We start from the raw sequence: 25,946 nt of genomic DNA on the forward strand, positions 1-25,946 counted from the left end.
AGCCAATGTTAGGACCTTTTGGGTAACAAGACTGCAAGCAAGGTTGACCAAGTAAATGAAAATAAAAACACTCCATCCTTTCAGCTTCTCAGGTCATAAGTTTTGGAGTCACCTTTAATTCCTCCTTTCTCTCACATGTCACGCATGATCCATCAGCAAATTATGTAGGCTCCTTATTCAAAACATATCCAAAATCTGACCACTTCTCACTACCCCCACCTTGACCTAAGCCACCATTAGGGATTACTGCAAGAATTCCTTCTGAACTGGTTTGTCATCCTGTTCCCACCTTGAAAACTGCCTCTTTCTTTCTCTTTCACATCAATGTCCCACTCCAAGAAAATCTCAGAAGGGTGAGTTAGGCAAATTTAGCTCTAAGCTTTAGGAACAAAAACATTTGCTTTTCTTAGCTTGCTTTTAGAGCCTCTGTCTTGGCAAAGGAGAGCTATGTTGGTGCAGAGCTGAGTGAAAGATCAAATTTAACTCCATTATCTAGTTCTCCAAACAGGTCAGTCTAGCTCAGCTGGGGCTTACTGTAATAAGGCAAAAGCTTTCCAGTGATAGATAAAGTATGGGCATTGGTTTAGTTTTGGTCTCTGTGTATTTATTTCCTTCAGATGCCCGAGGAATGAGAAAAAGTAGAGAAGCAGTGGCAGTGTCAGGTCAGGGTTCAGGTGTTTGGAATTCTACATATCAACTTATGAGGATAATGACTATTATCACCCAGGTCACTTTCTGTGTTGATGGTACCGAGCTAATCATTTTACATGGATTATTTCCTTCAATTTAACAATCTTAAGAAGTCTTATTATCATCATCTTCATTTTATAAAAAGCCAGCTTCAAAGAGGCTAAATAATTTGCTGAAATTCACCCAGCTAAACTTGGAAAATGAATTCATTAGTGAATCTGACTCTAGACTATGAGTGTTCTGATGAGAATGAAGGAACTATGGAAGCGAGCTTGTGCTCTTTGGTTCAGTTCTCTGCTTGCCCCCTTTTCGCCCTCCCTTCTGCCTCTGATCCATGGACTTAGCTCTGGTAACAAGCACCCAAGTGCATTTCTGTCTGTGATCAGAAACAGGGATCTGATTAAATGTACCCACAGCCTTCTACTCCGGGATGCATAGTGAGGTTTACCCTTAACTCTGCCTTTCTCTCCCTGTACCCCTGGGAATGCTCTATGGTTGGATAATGTGTTTAAAGTTTATTTTCTAGTCCCTTGCCTTCCCATTTTTGGTTTGGTTCAGACCATCAGCATCTGTTCGTGACACTTTATGACAAAATTCTTATCTTATAGAAAACAGTGACAACAGCAAACAAACACGTATATTATATTACGCTTTCTATGCACCAGACACTGTTCTAAGTGTTTTACATATATTAATTCTTATCCTCATGATAAGCCTTTCAGGTAGGTACTATTTGTATCGTCAATTTAGATGGGGAAGTTGAGGTATAAAGAGGCTATGAAACTTGTCCAAAGTCACACAACTACTAAGATGTGGACCTGCAAACCTAGCTGGTCTGGCTCCAGAGTCCCTGCTCACAGCCACCGTGCTACAACTGAAGAGTTTGTTTTTGTAAACAAAAAAAGTTAAAAAAAAAAAAAAGTGGACTGGCATTTATGTCTATCAAAGTAACAAGAGTCATATTAACAATTTACAACTGTTCATCCTGGAGTGTGGACTCCAAAGCACATAGTTCCATCACTGAGTACGGGCATTAGTTTTGTTCCCTCTAACAAGAATGTGGTAATCATGAACATTTCCATTTTAAATTAAGAGTATACTTAGACCTACACAACAAACCTGCACACATACCCCCAAATCTAAAATAGAAGGTAAAATTACAAAAAAAGAGTGCACTTAATATTACTAACTTTCAACAGTCACAAATTAAAACTTTTTTAAAAGGACAGTAACAGAGGCTGAAAAGGTTTTGAGAATATTTTTAAAGGCAAAACTCACTCATAATTATCAGTAGAGATCAGAGAAATATTATTAGAAAACAGAAATAAAATCAACAAAAGAAATATGAACATGAAAATTACCTGAAATCCAGCTTTTAAAAAATTCTGTCATTTTAAGCACCTATGACTAGAATCCTCCTAAGAGCATCTGTGAAATTCTCCATCAGTGCTTCTACACAGATTTGCTTCTACAAAGTCTCTAAATCTCTTATGAATCAAAGTCTTAAGCCACTAGGGAAAGGCAGCAAAGCCGGTCATTTTACAGAGAGCACAGGAAAACACCATTTACAGCTGTGGGAAAAGGAGATGAAAAAATGCTCTACTGCCACCAAGCAGAGTTCTCATTCTGCTAGGGGAGAAGCAGGAGGCTCCCCAAACCAATCACAGACACCAGACAGAGTTTAGCTGCCAGAAAGAGGAACAGCAACAATGAAAAAGCTCCCTGCATCCTTTCCTCAAGGCCTAGGCACTCAGGGCCTTCCCAAGACTAAGGCTGAACAACAGAGAACACCCCTATCCACAACACAAGCCTGGGGCAGAATAACAACCAGTAGCAGTCTATCCCTGGGACGGCCGCAAGAATGGAGAGAGGGAACCACCACGTGGCTTCGTTGTACAGGGATGACTGAAAGCTGAGAAACACTGAGAAAACCCTCCATCTAATCTAGGCCCATGTACTGAAGCAAAATCAGAAGGCAACAGCTGCCCAACTAGAGGAATTTTTAAAATATGGTGCACTGACATGGGAATAAAAAAACCAAGGCCCAGCTCAGCTCCTGACCAAATTGACTCAATCTTTCATAAGTACTATTTATCTCAGCCTCTATTGTTTTATACAAGATGACTGACATATAATAAATAATGAGAAGACACACATAAAAGCAAAAAAATTACCCACTTCCAAGTAACAAAGGAATGATCAGAAACAGACTTGAGGATAGTCCCCAAATTTGGAATTATCTAATACAGACTTTGAAATAACTATGCATAGAATGTTAAAGAACCTAGAGAAAAAGGTGGCCAACACACCTAAATAGATAAGGAATTTCAGCAGAGATGAATCTGTAAGAAATGCAAATGCTATATTAAAAAGGCATAATATTAGAGATGAAAAATTCCTTCTACAAATGATATGGTTTGGCCATGTCCCCACCCAAATCTCATCTCCAATTGTAATCTGAATTGTAATCCCCACATGTCGAGGGAGCGACCTGGTGGAAACTGATTGAATCACGGGGTTAGTTTCCCTCATGCTGTTCTCATGATAGTGAATGAGTTCTTACGAGATCTGCTTGCTTGGTAAGTGTCAGGCACTTCCCCTTTGGTACTCTCTCGGCTGCCTGCTAAGTAAGATGTGCCTTGTTTCCTCCTCACCTTCTGCCATGATTTTAAGTTTCCTGAGGCCTCCCCAGCCATGCGGAACTGTGAGTTAATTAAACCTCCTTTCTTTATAAACTAGCTAGTCTCAGGTAGTATCTCTATAGCAGTATGAGAATGGACTAATACAACAGGCTCATCAGTTGAGTAGACACAGCTGAAGAAAGAATTAGTGACTCTGAAGATAAATTGGTAGAAATTACCAATACAAAAAGAAAAAAAAGAAGAGTGAATAAAAAGAACACAATATGCAAGAGTTATTGAATAATAATATTAAAAGGAAATCTAACATATGAGTAACTGAAGTCCCAGAAAGAGAAAGAAAGGGGCAGAAAAAAATATCTGAAGTGATAATTTCTTGAAAATAATGAACATCAAACCACAGATTCAAGAACTCCAAGCAGGATAATTCTTAGATATATCAAACTGCTGAAAACCAAAGATAAAATCTTAAAAGCAACCAGAGAAAAAAAATACACTTTACATATAAAGAAAAGAGATAATATTAAAACAGATGTCTTGTGGAAAACTATGTAAGTCAAAAGACAATGGAGTTTTATCTTTAAAATATTAAAAGAAAAAAATGTTAATCTAGATTCACATATGGAGTAAAAATAACTTTCAAAAATGAAAGCTAGATACTTTTTCAGACCAGAATAAAGGCAAGAGAAGTCACTGCCAGCAGACCTGTGTCATAAGAAGTTCTTCAGACAGAAGCAATGACTCCCAACAGACATTTGGGACTTTAGGAAAACAGCCACTGTGGAAAACAGTCTGGCAGTTTCTTGTACACACTCACTTACCATATGACCCAGTAAGCTCGTTCCTAGGCATTTGCCCAAGAGAAGTGAATGCACATTACCACAAAACAAGAACTGTGCACATATGTTTATGGAGGTTTTTTATAGCCACTGAAAACTAGAAATACCTTCAAATGTCTATCAACTGGTGAATGAATAAACAAACTGTGGTAGAGCCATACAATGAACTACTACTCAGTGAAAAAAGAGAACAAATTACTGATACATGGAACCACAGGGATGAATCTCAAAAGCATTATGCTAAATGGAAGAAGCCAGACATGAAAGATGACAGAGAATAGGAAAGAGATCACTGCTGCCAGTTGTTGGGATCAGTGTGGTGATGGTGGGGGGAGACTCAACAACAGGCTATGAAATAACTTTCTGGGATGAAAATATTCTGTATCTTGACTGTGGTAAAAGTTACAAGACTGCACATATTTGTCAAATTTCACAGAATTATATACCTAATAAGGGTAAATTTTACTTTATATAAATTATACCTAATTAACCTAAAAAAACTTAATACCAAGTCAATGTGATAAGGCAGTGTAAGAATCTTCTCTCAAATTTTAGACATAAAGATATAACTTCTTATTTTAACAAAACAAAAATGTATTAGTCATACTGCATCAAATTTATTCCTTCAAAACTTCCTGTGTCATCTGATTTTTTTAAAGCAAAAATATTTTTTTCTTGGTATTTTATATCATATTAATAATGGGAGTCAGAGAAGCATATTATTGAAGCACATAAATACCAACACTGTAGATTATCAGACTAGCATACTAAATAGCTGGATTTCAACCATTAAAGGTTGTAGAAGAATGGCTAAATTTCTATCTAGGGAAATTGTTGATTAAAGGGCCAAGAAAGGTTAATGGGATTCTGGCACATTACCCTTTCTATAAATGACTCAAAATCAGGTAAAGTCTTAAAGTACTTAGATACTGATAGGGGTTTTGGCTGGGCGCAGTGGCTCACACCTGTAATCCCAGCACTTTGGGAGGCCAAGGTGGGCGGATCACTCAAGGTCAGCAGTTAGAGACCAGCCTGGCCAACATGGTGAAACCCCATCTCTACTAAAAATACAAACATTAGCTAGGCATGGTGGTGCACACCTGTAATCTCAGCTACTCGGGAGGCTGAGGCAGGAGCATCGCTTGAACCCGGGAGGGAGAGGTTGCAGTGAGCTGAGATCACGCCACTGCACTCCAGCCTAGGTGACAGGGTGAGACTCAGTCTCAAAAAAAAAAAAAAAAAAGAGAGAGATGCTGATAGAGGTTTCAACCTTAGTGTCTTTCAGGTTGCTGTCTGGTATGAATGGAGTCAACAGAGACCTGATACACATTTTAGAAACATTACAATGTACCTGCTGAAAAAATGAACTTACTGTAGTAATTATTTTTGGTGCATGATGTTCTGACCATATTAAGAATGACAATTAAAAAATGAACACAGATAAAACGTAATTTTTTAAAAGTCACTTTATACTAATTATTTTATGACTGTACAGTATAGTTAGGTTAAATATTCAGATACTATTTAAAATACATAAACACATGCATTTACATATTACATGTAGATTTAAAATAATGAGATATTTCTAGTCTCTTTCCTACATCTCTTTTTTCAAATTTTTAATTGACCAATAATAATTGTGTACATTCGTGGGGTACGTCATGTTTTGATTTATGTGTACACTGTAGAAATATTCACTCAAGCTAAATAACATATCTATGACCTTACCAACATTTTTTTCTGTGGTGCAAATGTTAAATATTCTTTTAGCAGCTGTGAAATAATAACTACAGGTTAGTCACCATGCAGTGCAAAATTATCTCTAAAACTTATTCCTCCAACTGAAACTTTGTACCCTTGGATCAACCTCTTCTCTTTCCCCATACCTTCCCTTATTCCTAGCCTCTAGCAACCACTTTTCTACATTCCTTTTCTGAGATTTTCTTACAATTTTTTTAAATTTATTTTTTATTTTAAAATTTCTTTTGTAGAAATAGTGTCTCGCTATGTTGACCAAACTGATCTCAAACTCCTGGCCTTAAGAATTCCTCTCACCTTAGCTTCCCAAAGTGCTGAGATTACAGGCATGAGTCATCATGCCCAGCCTAAGACTGATGTTTTTAGATTCCACAAGTAAGATCATACAGTATCTGTGTTTGGCTTATTTCACTTAGCATAATGTCCTCTGCTTCCATCCATGTTGCCATGAATGACAGTATTTAAAGCTGTATAGTACTCCAGTGTGTAGATACACATTTTCTTTTCGTTGTTTTAGACACAGAGTCTTCCCCTGTTGCCCAGGCTGGAGTGCAGTGGCGTGATCTCGGCTCACTGCAGCCTCTGCCTCCCAGGTTCAACTGATTCTCCCACCTCAACCTCCCAAGTGGCTAGGATTACAGGCACCTACTATCATGCCCGACTAATTTTTGTATTCTTGCAGAGACGGGGCTTCACCATGTTGGCCAGGCTGGTCTTGAACTCCTGACTTCAGGTGATCTGCCCACCTCGGCCTCCCAAAGTGCTGAAATTACAGGCATGAGCCACCAGGCCCAGCCTTAGATATACATTTTCTTTATCCATTCATCCACTGATGGACACTTGGGTTGCCTCCATATCTTAGCAATTGTGAATAATGCTGAAATAAATATAGGAGTGCAAATATCTCTATGACATAGCAATTTTAATGCCTTTGTTAAGTTGGACTGCTGGATCACATAAATATTCTATTTTTAGCTTTTTGAGGCACCTCCATACTATTTTCCAAAAGGTCTGTATTAATTTACAATCCCAACAGTGTACAAAGGTTCTCTTTTTTCCACATCCTCATCAACATTTATCATGTCTTTTTGATAAAGTCATTCTAACAGGTGTAAGGTAATACCGCATATTGCTTTCGTTCTCATTTCCTTGATGATTAGAGATGATGAATATTTTCTCATATATCTGCTTGCCATTCATATCTCTTTTGAGAAATGTTTGTTGATACCCTTTCCCTATATTTTAGTCAGGTTGTTTTCTTGATATTGAGTTGTTTGAGTTCCTTACATATTTTGGATATTAGCCCCTTATCGGTTACATGGTTTGCAGATATTTTCTCCCAACCCATAGGTTGTCTCTTAATTCTGTTAATTGTTTTCTTTGCTGTATAGAGCTTTTTAGTTTGATGCAATCCCATTGGTCTATTTTTGCTTCTGTTGCCTGTGTTTTTGGAGTCCTATCCAAGAAATCATTCATTGCCCAGATCAATGTTGTACAGTAGAGCTTTTCCTGTTTTCTTCTTGTGACTTTACCGTTTCAGGACTTATAAGTCTTTAATCTATTTTGAATTGGTTTTTGTATATGATAGGGTCCAATTTCATTCTTCTGCATGTGGATATCCAATTTTCCCAACACCATTTGTAGGAGGAATTGTCCTTCCACATTGTGTGTTCTTGGCACTTCTGTTGAAAATCATTTGACTGTAAATACTTGGGTTTATTTCTGGGTTTTCTATCCTGTTATATTGGTTGATATGTGTGTTTTTATAACAGTACCATGCTACTTTGATTACAACAGCTTCATAGTTTGAAATCAGGAAGTGTGATGCCTCCAGCTTTGTTCTTTCTGCTCAATACTGCTTTGGCTATTCAGGATCTCTTCTAGTTCCATATACATTTTAAGATAGTTTTTTTCTATTTCTAAGAAAAACGACAACACAGTTTTGATAGAAATTACACTGAATCTGTAGAATGCTTTGGGTAGTATGAACATTTTAACAATATTAATTCTTCCAATCCATGAACATGGGATATCTCTCCATTTATTTGTCTTCTTCAAATTATTTCATCAATGTTTTATAGTTTTCTGTGTACAGATCTTTCCACCTCCTTGGTTAAATTAACTCTTAACTATTTTACCTTTTTAAATGCTACTGTCAATGAAATTGTTTTCATAATTTCCTTTTTGGATAGTCCACTCACTGTTAATATATAGAAACACTATTAATTTTTGTATGTTGATTTTCTTATCTTTAACTTTACAAAATTTATCAGCTCTAATAGTCTTTTGGTGTAGTCATAAGGATTTTCTACATATAAGATCACGTCCATCAGAAAACAGAGACAATTTCACTCTTCTTTTCCCATATGGATGCCTTTTATTTCTTTTTCTTACCTAATTGCTCCTCCTCCCATAAGGAACCACTAGTATAAAAATGTACATTTATCATTCTTCTTACTTTTTAACTTTATTATGTCTGAATGGATCTCCCAGTGCTTGTATTAAATGCTATTGTACTTGCTATAAAAGAAATCACATTGTAGATTTCTACAAATAAATTATATTGTACATATTCTGTAACTTTCTTTTATCACTCAAAATATCCCTTGTTATATTTGTCCATGCTGCTAAATGTAGCTGTAGTTTGTTTACTTGCACTACAGAACAGCTCATGTAATAAATAACATCACACTAAATACAACTTCGTAAAAATAACCATAAGTAAAGCAAATAAGGCAGGGAGGTAAAAGTGAAAAGTACTGGTGAAGATTTAGCCCTGGAATTATTTAGAATTGCTAGTGCGTGGTAATAAAATGGAGACTGAGTTTTAGTTCACTGTATTAATATTTCAAAATTCTCTACATATGAAGTATCCCTTTAGTCGGATGCACTGCTCCTACTATATCATCCCCCTTGGTGAGCTACAAAACAAATTATAAATGTTTACAACACACAATTCCACAAATAGAATTCTCAAAAATAACCTATACAAAATACTTAAGTGTTAAGTGCAGGTAGTACTAGAAGTTCACTCATTTATTTTATGAATTTTTAAGTGCTTTATAAAAGTTAATAACAAAAAAAGTAGGGTCTTTGAATCATAATTAAATTGGCATCATAAAAGAAAATTATCTCAAATGTACAGGCTTTCAACTAAGCAGGTACTTATATACTCTTCAAATATATGAAGACAACACCAACCATTTAGTCCAAAATTCCATTTTCGATGTATTCTAACTTTGTTTACTCATCAATCCAATTTTAGACATGTAAATGACCATCTCAGTATCACTGACAGCCAATAAAAAATAAGAATACTAATAACAGTACTCCTGGATTTCTTTTAGTCAATTAATATAGATAATAAAGGTAACATTACGTTTCATTCATTATCAATGTCTACACAATTCAGTAGGGTAAAAGTTCAATTGTTCAAAAGAAGCTATCATACTTTAATATAAATTTTTTAAATCTAAAGCAAAAGCAGCTGCCTCTTTTTCTTTTCCAAACTAGAGTATATAATGACACTGTAAGTTCCTTATTTACGAATAAATAAATTTATTTTTATTATTATTGATTACTGTTTATGAAAAATCTTTTGAAGTTCTGAAACTATAATCCTTTCAATATAAGAAATTCAGAACTACATTAATTGGAGGGTGCATCTAATACATAATTCTTCAGAGTAACACATAGTCTATCTTACAGATAAAATAAAATGGGTAATATTATATATAATACATACTCTAGTATATATAATATATACCTATATTACTGCTAGCTTTGTTTTTACACAATTAACAAACTCTGAGGCATAGGTATAAAAGTATAAAATAAAGCAATTAGCAATAGAATTAATCCAAATGACCATCTCAAGAATATTTTTAAAACTTATATGAAGCAAAATTTACTTTTACATTTAATGTCAAAAGTTCACATACCTGATGTTCCAAAAACTACATCCCAAGGGGAACTAATGGGTTGTTGTTCTCCTTTTGCTCCACCTTCTTTATCTGTACCTTGAATTCCAATGCCAGCTACAGTACTCACCCTCTCAGCCTCTAGGTCAATCTACAGAAATTGAAAGGATGGTTTTATGCAAGGAAAGTTACTTTTGCTTTTGTCTTTTGCTGTGTAAAGATTTTCAATAGAACATTTAGAGTATATGTGCAATATAAAGTTTTATTTTAAAAAAGGCCAATCAATTACAGCATGAACTTCTTATTCAAAAGCACATAATCAGTCCCTTTCATTTCCCCACCTGTCCATTCTTCCACTTTTCCCCATCTCCCATCATGCCTCCAGATCTGGCATTGACCTCATCTTAACTAAACAAAAATTTTTAAATGAAATTTTAAAACACAATGTAGCAAAATACATGTTTCTACAAATTAAATGCACATATTTCAATTGTGCTCAGTTAGTGATTGACACATACTAAAACTTGTATGTGCCAAGCACCGATCCAACAGTGAGGAAGCCAACCAGCCATCCAGCCATACTCATAACTATATGACGATTTTAATATTTTAGAGAAAACTAAAACACAGATCGTTAGGTAACTTTTTCAACATCCCACAGTTGGTAAGTCAAGAATCTGGGACCAGAACCCAGGTAGTTCCATGACACTATATCGACTTTACTTCATAAACTGAAAACTAATATATTCTACTGGGAAAATATGTTCTGCTTTCATCTCCTGATACCCTCTCCCCAACATTGTATTGGGAAAATTTTCAAACACACAGGAAAGTTAAAAGATTTTTGTAACAAACATCCATATACCTACCACTTAGATTCTATTCAATATTTCACTTAATTGCTTTATTATCTATTTTATCCAGCTATCAACAGAAAGAAATTTTCCTTACTTCACAGATATCTTATTCCTCAAAGTTACACCAAATATTACACTTTTAGGTAAAATTTACATGTATTCCCTTTAAGATTATGAGCATCACAAGATACCCACCATCAATGCTAATGCTTAAAAGCAAGAGAGGTACTGGTCAGCAATATAATAAAAGGCAACAGGAAGTTTAATATCAGAAGGGAACTTGTTTTTGCAGACAATTTGTTTACATAAGAAACAAAAGATTTTGGCAGAAATGGATAAGCTGGTCTTAAAATTCTTATCAAATTGCAAGGGTCCTAGGATAGCCAAAACCATCTTGAAAAAGAAGAAAGTGGGAGGACTTATACTTCCCAATTTCAAACCTTATTAAAAGCTGTAGCAATCAAAACAGTAAGGTACTGGCATAAAGACAGAGAGATCAATGGAATAGACCTGTCTATACATCTATGATCAACTAATTTTTAACAAGGCTGCTATGGCTATTCAATGGAGAAAGAATAGTCTCTTGGATAAATCTTTCTGGGGTAACTGTATATCCGCATGTAAAAGAATGAAGTCGAACCCTTACTTCACACCATATACAAAAATCAACTCAAAATGGATCAAAGACCTAATTATAACAGCCATAACTAAAAGACTTTTAGAATAAAACACAGGGGTAAATAATTGTGACCTTGGATTTAGTAATGGATTCTTACGGCAACAAAAACATAAGCAACAAAAGGAAAAAATGGACAAATTAGTCATCATCAAAATTTAAAACTTCTATGCATCAAAGAACATGATTAACTAAGTATAAATGCAAGCAGAAAAATGTGAAAAATCATTTCCAAATCATATATCTGATAAAGAACTTGTACCTAGAATATATAAAGGATTCTTACAGAAAAGACAACCCAGTCAAAAATTTGGCTAAGAATCTTAACAGACACTTCTCAAAGATATAAAAATGGCCCATAAGCACAGGAAAAGGTGCTTGACATCATTAGTCATGAGGGAAATGCATATCAAAACCACAATGAGATGCCACTTCATATTTAGTAGGATGGCTAAAATTTTTTAAAACTGAAAAATAACAAGTGATAGTGAACACGTAGAAAATCGGAATCCACATATATTTCGAGTGGGAAGGTAAGATGGTGCAATTGCTATGGAAAATAATTCAGCAGCTCTCAAAAAATTAAATACAAAACATGTAACTTCTCAATACCAGTTCTAGGTATGACAAATGAAAATGTATGTCCATGTAAAACTTATATATCAATGCTCATAGCAAGATTATTCATAACAGCCCAAAATAACAAAATATACAAAATAGCCAAAAAACAATCTAAATATCAATGGTGAATTGGTAGATAAAATGTCATATTCACACAACAGAATACTATCTAGCAATACAAAGGAATGAACTACTGATGTGCCACTTCACACATGAACTTTTCATTATGCGAAATGAAAGAAGCCAAATACAAGAAAACATATATAATTCTATTTAAACAAAATGTTTGGAAAAGGCAAATTTACAGAGACAGAAAGTAAATTAACAGTTGCCTAGGGATGGGAGGGGATAAGGACTATCTGTAAGTGGTCATGTGGGTTCTTACTTGGGGGATGAAATGTTTTAAAAACCACATATGGTTACAGTTGCAAAACCTGTTAAATTTACTAAAAACTAATGAATTGTAGATTTGAAATGGGTGAACTTTATGATATATAAAATATAGCACAATAAAGTAATTAAAAATATAAACAAAACACTTTGTTTACAAGATCACGTACAAATAAAAAGCATTAAAAATATCACAATGGGTATGTTAATGTAAGGGGAGTGACAGTGGGGGGTATGGGCAAGTAGGAGAATTTATAATTTAAATAAATTATTCTAAATGAGAAGGGTCTGCATGAAACTATGTTTGTGAACCGTGAATGGAGAAGTGTAATCAACTCAATCCTCTGCAAATGAGGTCTTAAACAAAAATAAAACACAACAAATATTCTTGTATTTTTAAATGGAAAAAATTCTACTTTCCATTTCTGCAGACACCATATTAAGTCATATGATACAGAACAATTTCAGGTAACCTAAATGTGTTGTGATTACGCTACTTAAATGCATAAATATTTGAAATGCAGCACATGGTCAATACTCCAAAACCCATTAAGTTGTAAAGCAAGAGAAATGACATACAATTAGAAAAGAAGGACAAGTACTCCCTGAATGTTGCAGGCTGGCTATTTTACCAATTCAATACACCATTAGAGGTCTAGCCCCTCTGATGAATTATAAAAAGCATACAACCCCAAAAAGATAATGATAAAGAAATACTAATCATTAAAAATTCAGTAATAAAAAACCCCACTTTTCCATAAAATATACACAATGGAAACATTAGTCCTATGAACAGCTCTGCCTATAAAGGGATCTCTGGTCAAATAAGTTTAGAAATGCTGCACAAATATCCCCCTATTAATGCACTCAACAACACATTAGCATATTTAAGTCTGGAAGAAGAAAGTCTCCAAGACTTTAAAAAACACGTCTGCTTTAATGTATTAACCCACAAAATCTGTTTTTCATGTAACACTTTTATATTAAGAGGAATACACACTTTCGAAAGTGCTTCATGAAACAGTATTATTTGCTCATAAATTCATCCAACAAATATCTGTTGAACACCTACCATAGGCCAGGTCTTTTCTAGATGCCAGTATTTAGTAGTAGACAAAACATATTTCTAGCCCTCAGGAGGACTTACAGTACAGTCGCTATTATTATATATTATATGTATTTTTTTCTACTATGTGTATATAGGTGATAATATTGTCAAATAAATGAGGATAAATGTCAATACTGAAAGAAACAGTGAGAAAAACAAGGAAGTATCTGAAACAATGTATTTAGACAGGATGAGTATGACGAACTTGGTTACTTATTTTCCAAACACATAGCAACTTAAAGACCAATGGTTTAGCCAAAACAGCCATAGGTAGGAAATGTTTGAAATAACTGAGTACATCTACAATGAAATGTGATATAGTCGTATCATTCAGGTGACTAATATGCAAAAAAATAAAGTTAGAAAAACCTACAAAACATTATGTATGCATAGTATCGTTACCTTTGTTTAAAAAAATTCTCTACAAATAGGCTTTATAATATCAATTTATTTTTATACGAGTAGAACATTTCCAAAAAGACACACACTTTAACAGTGGATGGTTACCTCTGGGAAACTGGAATTGATGGTCAGGGGACTTTCTTTTTAGCTTTATGTATTAGCTGACTTTTTAGAAATAAGAACACATATTACTTTTATAGTAAGATAAAACAAGTTTTAAGACGAATTGGCTAATCAGTATTTCCAGCCAAAGCATAAGAGTTGAAGAGAAGCAGGAGTGATATGATTTTTTTTCTAGTTTGAGAAAATTTAACTGAAAAAGGACAAAGGATCATTGTAAACTAGTAGTTAGGAAAATACTTCAAAATGAGGAGCTTTTGAGTGGTTAGGGACACAGCTTTGAAACAAAGGGTTAAAAAAAGAACTCAGTGGGGTTTTCTTTTGTGGTAACTACATACTGACACAAATAGCAACAGGATACTTGAGAATAAAACGAAAGTAAGTACCTCAAAAAAAGCAGAACAAGGACATTGACATACATAAGCATCACCCTTTAACTTCAAATATTTAATGTAGCAAATACAATTCACTTTTTCTGATTATAAGTATTAAAACAAATTTAAAATGAAAATTACCTTTCTTATAAGGTGGTTTTCAGTGTCTGCCACATATATGATATTATTCATTATGGCTACACCCTGTGGAGAATTGAAAGTTGATTCTGAAAATATTCCATCTTTTCTTCCAGGGTTGGGTCCTAAAATGAGATAAAATTTCCCACTTAAGAAGTGATCTCAAGGTAAAACAAAACAAAACAAACTTGTATTTAATGCTGGGATTTTAATATTTAATATTTAATATAAAAACATGGCATTTCCATATAAAAACTAAAATGTTCCTCAATGACCATTTTTCTTAAGAGTGAGTTTTGCTAATGACAGGGCTCATAGTGTAATTACTAGTGCACTTAAGCATAGTAGCATATAGTGAAGAAAATAATTTTAAAAGCATTCTAATTATCCATTACCTAGACTACAAAGATTTAAAAATAACTCCAATTATTCAACGGATGAACAATTTTTAACATTTTTGAAAGATATGCTCCTTGGATAATACAAGCCCTTTCCCTAGAAAAATACACATGGCTAAATTGTTGCAAACAATCCTAGATCCTGAGGACCACTGAAGCCTTTCCTTTAGGAGCCCAAGGACCCCAGATGAAGAATCCTTATCTACTATTTCACTTTGTCACAAAGTCCTACGATATATCGTACACACTATGAGAGAGAGTGATTCTAGTACACTTCTCAGTTTTAACAATTCATGTAGAGTTTCAAGGGTGGAGAGCATAACACAGTAACATGTAATTGTTACTTCCCTGGCCAGCAAACAAGCCATTCAAGGCCTCTAAATCAGCAGTTCAAACTGCTTTGTGGAACTCCATCGTCCGAGGCAGCCATAAAAAGGTAGTGTAATGGAGTGGCTAGAAAACAAACTCAAGGTCTGGTACAGTGGCTCACACCTGTAATCTCAGCATTTTGGGAGGCCGAAGCAGGCAGATCACTTGAGGTCAAGAGTTCGAGACCAGCCTAGCTAAAACAATGAAATCCCATCTCTACTAAAAATACAAAAAATTGGCCAGGTATAGTGGCAGGCACCTGTAATCCCAGCTACTTGGAAGGCTGGGGCAGGAGAATTGCTTGAACCTGGGAGGTGGAGGTTGCAGTGAGCCGAGATCATGCCACTCCACTCCAGCTTGGGTGACAGAGTGAGACTCTGTCTCAAAAAAAAAGAAAACGAACTCAAGAGCCCAATAGACCCTGTCTAAATCCCAGGTCTGTCTCTTTCTAGCTGGTGGTTTGGGCAAGTTCTTTGTGTCTCAGTTTTTCTTCTGTAAAATGGAACTAATTACCTAACTCATAGCATTGTGCAGGCAAAAATGAGTTCACACAAGTAAAATGTTTCGAATAATGCCAGACATATAGTGTCTGCTGTAACTATAATTGTTAATAATACTATTATTATTGTTGATATTGATAAGAGTTCCCTGAAAAAAAAGGGAGAGTTCTGTGGTTATGCGAGATTGGAAAAGATTGTGTACTATACCCCCTCATGAGGAAAATTAGCAGAGTAAAAAATTCGAGAAATATTATACCATCACCAACAAAAATCTGTTAGATAACATTAAAGTAGTGTTTCCTGAGTGTATCTGACCAAATAATTCTTTTTTAAAAATTAAAGAATAACTGTATCAAAAGGTAACAGTATTTCTAGAAATATGTTTGGGTAGTATAGCTTGCTTGGTTTCTCTTTTAACAAAGAAATATGTTTGGGCAGTGTAGCTTGGTTTCTCTTTTAACAAAGAATATTCACCTACACTATTTTGAAAATCACAGAATCTATTAAACACTTTAAAACCACTTAAGTTCAAGCTGCTACAAAAGACACTTTTTGAGTAACAATTCAATTCTCATAACTGCCTGTCATAAATCAAAATACCAAGTAGCCAAAACAAAACAAACACCACAAAACACAACACCTACTGTATCTTGGCACATTAAGAATAACATCAGGGCATAGGACTACAACTAGCTTTTTTATATTAGGAACTGAGACATTCCTACTTTATGTACTAATGCTGCATATATTACTAAAACAGGACTGACTGCAAAGAGATGAATTACTTTTGTCTTTGACTAACATGTTGTCAGATGTCAGTTTGGATAAGTAAGATTAATAAGAATGTACTCCGTAGAGTTTATTAATTATGTACATGTAACCAAGAGGTAGTTTTAGATCTAAGACCAGGGAGATATAGAATAAAATGATCTATGCTTGCATGATACTTATACTCTGCTACACCTATTTCTATTCTGGAAATAGGTCCAGACACATGTTCAAGTTCTTATGGAAAGAAAGAGAGAAAAGTAAAATTATGCATAAATTCTAGCTTAACTATTTTATAAACTACTTCTCAAGTTCATGGGGCACTGACATGATCTTTAAAAAGATATGGCTATATTTTGTTGGAAAGTGAAACATAATACTTCTACTTAAAATGTCTGAAATCCAAAATGTATGTTTTCATAAGAAACAGTAAGTACAGCAGTTAAAAAAAAAAAAAAGATAGAATATACAAATGTATCTAAAAGCTGAACTATTTCCTCTTTTTCACCTGGAGCTTTTTCAGTGTTTTTGTTTGTTTTATGAGGGAGTGAGAAGAGGTTAATTCAGACATCATGCATTAATTAACAAAAAATTTTTGTTAGGAAGTTAAGTCAATGTATATCACTTTTCTATAATTAGTTTTCATTTAGACATTTCAACTTTTATATTTACCTGAGCTATTTTTTTTACTGTAAAACATATTATATATCATAATCAGAAGCTTTACCTCCAATGCTATATTGAATTTGTCCATTCTTCCAAACGACCAAAATTCTATGATGTCCAGTGTCTGCTATTACCAATCTATTAGTAACTTGGTCTACTGTTACTTTGCCAGGAAACAGCAATGGTGAAGGTGGTAAAGAATCTTTATAGAGTTTTATTCCAATTTTATCATCTCTGATCTGCCCCCTGTCTTTGTAATACTTTAAAGCAATTGAAGTATATAAAAATAATTTATCTTTGTGTCCCTCTCCAATCAAAGAAAACAACATGTTTCCGCGAGGTCCAAGTATGACTAGAGTTGGCCAGCAGGAAACTTCTAGTTCTTGCCAAAGGCTGGCATCTGCATCATTAACCACAGGGTGGGTGATGTTGTATCGAAGAACAGCACTCTTAATGTTATCCAGGACTTTTTCATTTGGAAACTTAGCTGAGTGAACACCAATAATGAGAAGACCATCTGAAAGGAAAACATTATATGTTAAACATTATTAAATATTTACGTTTGAATATCATCATCCACACATTAGGTTTTGGGTCACTAATATTAAAAGTCCATAGATCAAAAAAAACAAAAAGTAGAACTACGCTGGGATCTTCAACTGCATTTTAACACACATACAAAAAACTTACAAATTTAAATCTCATAACAATATTGATTATTACATAAAAACACATATCAAATTCATATGGTTACTGAAGAATTAAAACTCCTTTTTTCTTTTATTTAGATAATGCTATAAAAATCATCTTTATTTTCTTATTAAATGTGGAATTTTTCTCCACCTATAATAAGCCCCTTTGAAATTCAGTTGCTTATGTCTGCTTTTGGGAGGTATTTATTGCTATATCACTCTCTTATATTTTTTGATCTAACATTACATTACAGATTAACAGAATAAATATAAGCAAGATGTTTCCATAATATAAAGCTTTTGATTTATTTAAAATTCCTATTGTATGGTTCTTAGAACAAGCCTTTCTGTAGACATAACTGCTGAAAACAACATACGTCTCTTATCTAATCAATACATTATTTCAAGTAGTGACAAAACAAAAAAAAAAGTGTTAGGCTGGATTCAGTGAAAAATTTCAATATTTACTACCAAACTAGTAGAGATAATAACAGCTAAGTACATTCAAATCTCCCAACACATCCATCAAAAACTACTCAAACCTGCAAGATGAACAAATAAAACCACACAAATCAGGAGGTATAATTTCCCAGAAGCTCATGCTTTTATTACAACTATTAATTCCGAATCAAAACACAAACATGCATGCTTGAAGACACACCATGCTTGAAGACACACCCTGCTTGAAGACAGAGAAAAGTAAACAAAACCAGGTAGATTGTACAGGAGGGTCAAAACTCAGAAAAGCAAGTGACAGAAGAGTGAACTGCCAATTTTATTTTCTTTTTCCATCCTTTTCCTAGCTTTGCCCTGAGAGTGGGTTCCAGTTTTGGAGCTGTATGGGGAGCCAAAACTCCCAATAGAAACCTGGCTGCAACTCTGGCCCAAGAAACCACGTAACCTGGACAGTGTGGGAGAAACCCTGAGGGGAAGAGTTGGGAAAAGCAACTCCTTATCTCTGAGTATGAACACTCACAAGTCTTAGTTTAACCTCTAAACTACAGTACATGGAACAGACTCAAAAAAGTGTAGCAAATGCTTGGGGAGCTGAGAACTGAATAACTGGGTTTACAGAAGGAGAGAGAGCTGATGGAAGATGAGACAGAAGTTATAATTTGAATTAAGAGGGTTGAATGCCTACTAAAATAAAACTACCAATATTCCCTACAGGACTACAACAGAACCCAGAGTTCACATATCATCACATTCCAACGTCCAGGATACAATCCAAAATTACCTGACATTCAAAGAAAAGAACAAGGAAATATGGTCAACTATCAAGGGGGGAAAAAAATCAAGAGATATCGATGACAAAATAAAGCAGATGTTCGACTTACCAAAGACTTTCAAGCAACTAGACAACTATGCTCCATGAGGTAAAGAAAAACACATATGAAGTAAGTAAAAAGACGGAAACATAAACAGAGAAATGGAAATTATAAAAAATAACTAAAAATTTTAGAACTGAAAAATACCACAAGTTCACTGGATGATCTCATGGGCAAAAAGGACATGACAAAGAAAAGGTTAATGAACGTGAAGACAGCTCAACAGAAATTATCCAATCTAAAGAACACAAAGAGAGAAAGAAGATTGAAACAAAAAAAAAACAGAACCTAGGGGCCTGTGAAACAGTTTCAAAATATCTAAGTAAGTATAACTGGAATCCCAGAAAAAGTGAATAGATTGGGGCAGAAAAAAATAACTGAATAATGTCCAAACTTTCAAAATTTGATTAAATATACAAATTTAGAGAATTCAAGCTCAGCACACACAAATTAAAACCATGTCTAGACACATCATAAACAAACTGCTGAAAACCAAAGGCTGAACACACACACATACACACACACACCTTGAAAGCAGCTAGGGAAAAAAGATGCAGTGAGGAATGGTTGCCTGGGGAATGTGGGTAAAGGTGGTGGGGCAGTGTGGGAAGGACTGCACACCTGTTACCTTGGGCAAGTTACTTAACTGTTCATCTGTTTTCTCATTTGCAAAATGAGGAAAATAATAGTAAATGCCTTGTAAGTCAGGTGGATTAAAAGAGGTATCTGTGTAAGGCATTTAGCATAGTACCTAGTGTAAAGTAAAATTTCAACAAATATTGCTATTATTATTTTTTAAAGTTGTAAGTACAAAGATTAACAAAAGATAAATGTAAACACTTATAAATATCAGAAGAGATTAGGAAAATAAAACAGCAAAGAAAGTGCATCATGTTGATAAACACAACAGATATAACCAAATACACATAATATTTGTACATTACCAGTCATACGAATAAATACCAGTGGGCTTAACTCATTATTAAAAGATTTAGATAAGTTCTTTATATAAAAGATACATCTAAGAAAATGTGAATCAGAAAGGCTAAAAATAAAGGGGTAAAAAAAAGATATGAGAGGCAAACGAAAGCAGTAATATCAGGGTTGTAGATCTTCTCCTTCCGCATCTCCAATTTCTGGGCCAGATGAGTGTTTTGCTCCACTTCATTATCTAAACTGCAGTTTACATAGGTTTCAGTTTATCCTTGCGAGTTCTAGCTCATGTTTGCACGTGCTTTCTGGTTTGCCCTTGTTCTCTGCTACTTTATATCCATCTTTCCTTCTCAACCGCCTGACCTGCCATCAGGAGATACAATTTGCCAACAATTACACTTTAATTCCAAACCAAAGCACAAGAACATATACACACACATCTCTGCTTGAAGACCCTGAAAAGTTAGCAAACTCAGGTAGGTTGCAGGAGCACACAGAAGCAACAGCCTCACATATACTGGTTAGCCATGTAACTCCAATAACATAAGGTCAACTACCTAAAATGAATCCCCTATTAGTTCTCTCATTATTATCCCCAGTTGTTGTGCTTCTCTGATCAAACTATGACTAATATACCAAAACTGTAATTCCTAGTTTTGGTGTTAGCTCTACATGTGTAAAATCTCCATCCATCCATTAGCAGTTTCCCTACTCACCTGTGGTTCCCTTGATCTCCCTATAGTAGATTCACCAGAAAGGGCACATGTGCACAGTACTCTCTGAGTTTTTGGACATTCAAACTATTTTTCTTTAACCTTGATTGATTCTTAAAGGACAAATGGTTGGATATAATCTTTTTGGTTTATTATTTACACTCATTAAGATTTCTGACATGTCACTGTACTGTTGCCTTGCTTTGTAAGTTATTTGTGAAAAGCATGGTCAAACTTAAATGTCTTTGTAAACTACCTTTTCTGTTTTTCAATGTTTAAAATATAATAATTTTACTAGGATACCTCTTGGACTGTTCTGGGTCAATTTTCCCTGGTACCTGGTGGGCCCTTTCAATATGTAGATTCAAGGTTTCTTTTCCTTCCAGAAAGTTTTCTTGATTCTAATTTAGATATTTGCTCCAGTCAGCTGTTCTGATTTTCTTGTGGGTCTCCAAGTAGTCTTATGTTGGACCTCCTCTGCCTGTTTTCCAATTCAATCATTTTTTTCTTTAAACCTTTTAACTTTTTTGTTTAAGCTCATTTTCATTATTTAGGGATCCCCCCTGCTTTTAATGCCCCTTAATAAATTTTTATACAAATTTATTGTCCCTTGGACAAACTTAGTTTTCATTTGTAATACAATTTTGAATTTGTCTTCTCTTTTCTGGATTCAGTTAACACTCCTTTCCTTTTTTCTTTTTTGTCCATTTCTTAGTTTTCTAATTTGTGATTCAAACTGTTTTTTTCATTACTCCTAAATGCTGACTGAGGATATTTAATCCAGTATGAAGGAAGGTGTTACAGTTTTGTCAATTTTGTGATTGTTAGAGAATCTGTATCAACATTTTAACTCTGAATTGCACTTTCAGCATTTTTTGCAGTAGTTTTTATATAGGTGTGATCTGCTTTTTTCAACTCCTCTTCATTTTGTGAACAGGGTTCCTAGTTTGACAGCGCCCTCTTCTGACAGTTCCCTTTTTCTGGGCAGTTTCATTTATGAATAGCATTGGTGGAAGAAGGGGTTGGTATATCTTCTTTCTCTTTTGTTTCCATTAGAACCTTAGCTTTTCCCTTGTATTTCCTTCTTTCCCTTCAGTGGCCTGTCTCCAAGGGAAACCATATCTTTCCTAGATAGCTGATTATCTCCCAGGAGCAATACTTCTCTGAGGCTTCCCTAGTCCTGCACTCTTTTAAGAGCTGGTGATACGGTCTAGTATATCCAAACCTGTGTTCAGTATTTTATACTTTGTATTGGAGCTTCTCTTTCTGGGGGTAAGGAGACTATTCTGTTTGTGCTTTGTCTAAGTACTCTGAACCACTCTACTTATTCTCATGGAGTCTTTTAAGTCTCTCCTATACTTGTTCTTGGCATCCACAGACTTACAGCAATAGAACCTTTATGGGAATTTAGTTTATTTCTGAACTTACATGTAATGTGAAGCCATGATATTCTCTGTCTCCTAGTATCGTGAAATGCAGGGCCAAGTGTGGTTTTACTTGCTCTCCCCTTTTTTATTGTTTGGAACAGAGGGGAGGGACAGTGGGGAGATTCAACATCAGGTGGCCACCATCCTCCTCCAAACCCAGAAGTAGCAGAGATAGATTCTTTTTAATAATCAGGTTTATTGACACATAATTATTTACATTAATCTTTCATACTTTAGATTAAATTTAACTGAGTATAAAACCAGAAACTGGTATAAAAAGAGGAGTATAGTACAAAATAGAAGTATTTCCAATAGTATAAAAACAGAAGTACTTCCAATACGATAAAGAATAAGGAAAAAATGCCTACTATCTCTACTATTGTTTAACAATAAATTGGGGTGGTGTGTGGGGGATTAGCCAACATAATTAGACAAGTGAAATCAATTAGAGGCATAAGACTGAAAACTTTCTATGTGGAGATATAACAGTACATCAAGAAAAGTCCAGAGACTCAATTATAAAACTAAGTCAAATAATAAAAGATTCAGGGCTAGGTGCAGTGGCTCACGCCTGTAATCCCAACACTTTGGGAGGCTGAGGCCGGCAGATCACCTGAGGTCGGGAATTTGAGACCAGCCTGACCAACATGGATAAACTCCGTCTCTACTAAAAATACAAACTTAGCCAAGCGCCATGTAATCCCAGCTACTTGGGAGGCTGAGGCAGAAGAATTGCTTGAACTTGGGAAGCGGACGTTGCAGTGAGCCGAGATTGTGCCACTGCACTCCAGCCTGGGCAATAAGAGCAAAACTCCATCTCAAAAAAAAAGAAGAAGATTCAGGAAGATAGAATACATAATTAACACATGGAAATCGATAGCCTTTATATACTCAAACAATAACCAGTTAGGGGATATAATGGCAGACAAAACTCCATGTACAATAAACAGCCATATAAACATAAGATTAACTCAACTCAAAAATGCATCTTAAAATTATACCAAGATACCATTTCCTACCTATTAGATTGGTAAAAATTAAAAAGTATGTCAAAACATTTTATTGAAGCAGCACCTAAGAAAGAGGTACACTCACACACTGCTAGTAGAAATACAAACTGGTACAACTTTCCTGATGGAGAATTAGGCAATACCTAACGAAACTACATATTTACTTAACTTTGACCTAGCAATGCCACATCTAGGAATTTATCCTTAGGCGATTCCACCAGCAAGACAAAAGCATACCCACAAGATTATTTATTGCTTATAATTGCTAAATATGGAATGATCTAAGAGCAAACACACAGGATAGGAGAGTGGCTGAAAGAGGTATGGCACACACACAGTGGAGTACTATGCAGTTATTTTTAAAAGTCAAGAAGTTCTCTATGAACTGTTATGAAGTGACTCCTGGGATAAATTTTTACATGAAAAAAGCGAATGTATAAAAATGTCTGCAGAATGTCATGTTTTGTTTAAAAAAAAAAGAAATTTTTAAAAATATGGGACAGAAATGGGAAGGCAGGAACAGTTAGAAGGGATGGGTGGATAGAATAAGTATCTGTTTCATCCTCACTATGAAGACCATATTGTCTTACACACTGAAAAACAAAGTCAACAAAGATAGGGAGGAGGACTTAAAATGAAATACAAATAGAAAAAAAATAAATCTAACTATACTTCAAATGAATAACAAAATCTAATGGGGGAAGCTGAGAAGTGGGATGCAATAGCGTAAGTAATTTCCAAATTATCTGAGAGACTAGAAGCAAAAACACCATAGTAGCAATGAGCACATCTAGTTCCCAGACCTTGGTTTCTCAACACCATTCCCTACTAAAAGGAATCAAAGCTCCTTAGAGAAATAGCTGACTCCAGGTTGGACTGGAAAAACATTAGATACATCTGGAAATATTTTGGTGTGATTAGTAAGGAAGGGCTCAAAAAAGGACAAAGAAATGCCAAAAGAACACAGAACACAGCCTGAAGGAGATCCTATTAGTCAAATCTTGGACAATTTGAACACGAAAATAAATTATCACAGTAATGATTTATAACCCAGTGTATTTTAAATAAGAATCCATGAGTTAAATCCATATACATTTTATGTACATTATATATATGTAATATTTATCATAAAATGTTATCATGTATCACACATATTTTCCTTCTGATGAATACATCCCAACATTTCCTTGAAGAAGTGATGACTGAAGTGAGATGTGAATGATGAGGTGTTAGGTGCAGAGAACACTGAAGGAGATTCCAGGGAAAGACAACAGCACCTACAAAGACGAAGCATGAAAGATAGAAGAAACTTACGAAGGTAAGCGACTAGGCACAGAGAACAAGGGAGAACGTGGGACAAAGTGAGAATAAACATACAGATGGGATCAGTCTCGTAAGTCATGGTAAAGATTTATATCTTTATCCTAAGAAAAATGGGAAGTCCTATCGAGAATGAAGTGCAACTTTCAAAGATATTTCAAACTAAAATCACAACCTTCCCCTCCAAATATGACCTTTTCAGTGTTTCCTGTCACTGAATGGCACCATCATCCATCCACTTATACAAGCAAAAAACCAATATAGGACATCTCTGTAATAACCAATCAGCCCTCTCTCATCATCCATACTTAATCCACAATCAAGTCCTATTGCTCTTATCAGCTATGACTGGTTTCAAGTTGTTATCTGATCTCACAGAGAGCACAATAGCCTTGTCACAGATTTCCCACATACATGCTTGTCCACCAAGGAGTTATCCACCCTGAAGTCACTGATCTTTTAAAAACACAAATCTGATCATGTCACCTTGTTGCAGAAAATCCTTCATTGGCTTTCAATTGTTTCCAGTATAACAAATCTCATCTCTCCAGCATCTTCTCCACACCCTTTTCCTCCTGCAGTATATTCTAGGACTCCCCTTGGTTCCTCAATAATATCATTACTCCTTTTGCTTTACAGGGTTGACATACAGTGTTCCCTCTGACTGGAATGTTCTCATCTGTTTTCACCTACTAAAGGCACATTGTCTTTTAGAACTGAAGTTCAATTTTTACTTTCCTGAGAAAGATTTCTTCCAGATTAAACTCTATGTCATCATAGCAACCTATAATTTTTTCTATAGATCACTAATCAGAAATTATAAAAATATGTATGTGATTATTTAATTATATGCCTTTTCGTTAGACTATAATGCCTACTAATTACATAGTGCCCATGCATGTTTTATTATTCTCCAGTACAGTGCCTAGTACATAAACGAATAATTTCACAGGACATAAATACTGAAGGAATTTATAAATCTGTATAATAAACTATATCATATTGTCCAAATAGGAGATCTATATTGATGTACATAGAAACACAATTGCCAAATATCCACTCCCATTTTTTTCTGTAAGAACCTCAATATTCAGGTTTTTCTTAAATTATTTTGCTTTTTCTGTTAATCATGCATAGTAAAAAGCGGATGTAAAAGATTCTTCCATTAATGAATCCTTTGCCAATACAGGGATCAAAATTACTCCATTTAAGAGAAAATACAGAAGGAAAGGAAAGGAGAGGGAGACAGGAAAGAGGGAGAGAAGAGGGCAAGGAGGAATGGAATGAGGG

General features: G+C 34.8%; 1 protein-coding gene across 1 annotated transcript in view; it reads right to left on the minus strand.

Moving 5' to 3' along the window:
• Positions 1 to 25,946, minus strand: part of NHLRC2 (NHL repeat containing 2) — a 57,204-nt gene that overhangs the window by 18,048 nt on the left and 13,210 nt on the right. The window contains exons 3-5 of the mRNA XM_011967504.1: positions 17,295 to 17,750; positions 14,536 to 14,657; positions 9,868 to 9,997 (exon numbers count right to left, since the gene is read on the minus strand). Of these exons, the coding sequence (XP_011822894.1) occupies positions 9,868 to 9,997; positions 14,536 to 14,657; positions 17,295 to 17,750 (708 nt within the window). The remainder of the gene's footprint in view (positions 1 to 9,867; positions 9,998 to 14,535; positions 14,658 to 17,294; positions 17,751 to 25,946) is intronic.

The sequence above is a fragment of the Mandrillus leucophaeus genome, unplaced genomic scaffold (genome assembly GCF_000951045.1).
Source record: "Mandrillus leucophaeus isolate KB7577 unplaced genomic scaffold, Mleu.le_1.0 Scaffold80, whole genome shotgun sequence".
Lineage (NCBI taxonomy): Eukaryota > Metazoa > Chordata > Mammalia > Primates > Cercopithecidae > Mandrillus > Mandrillus leucophaeus.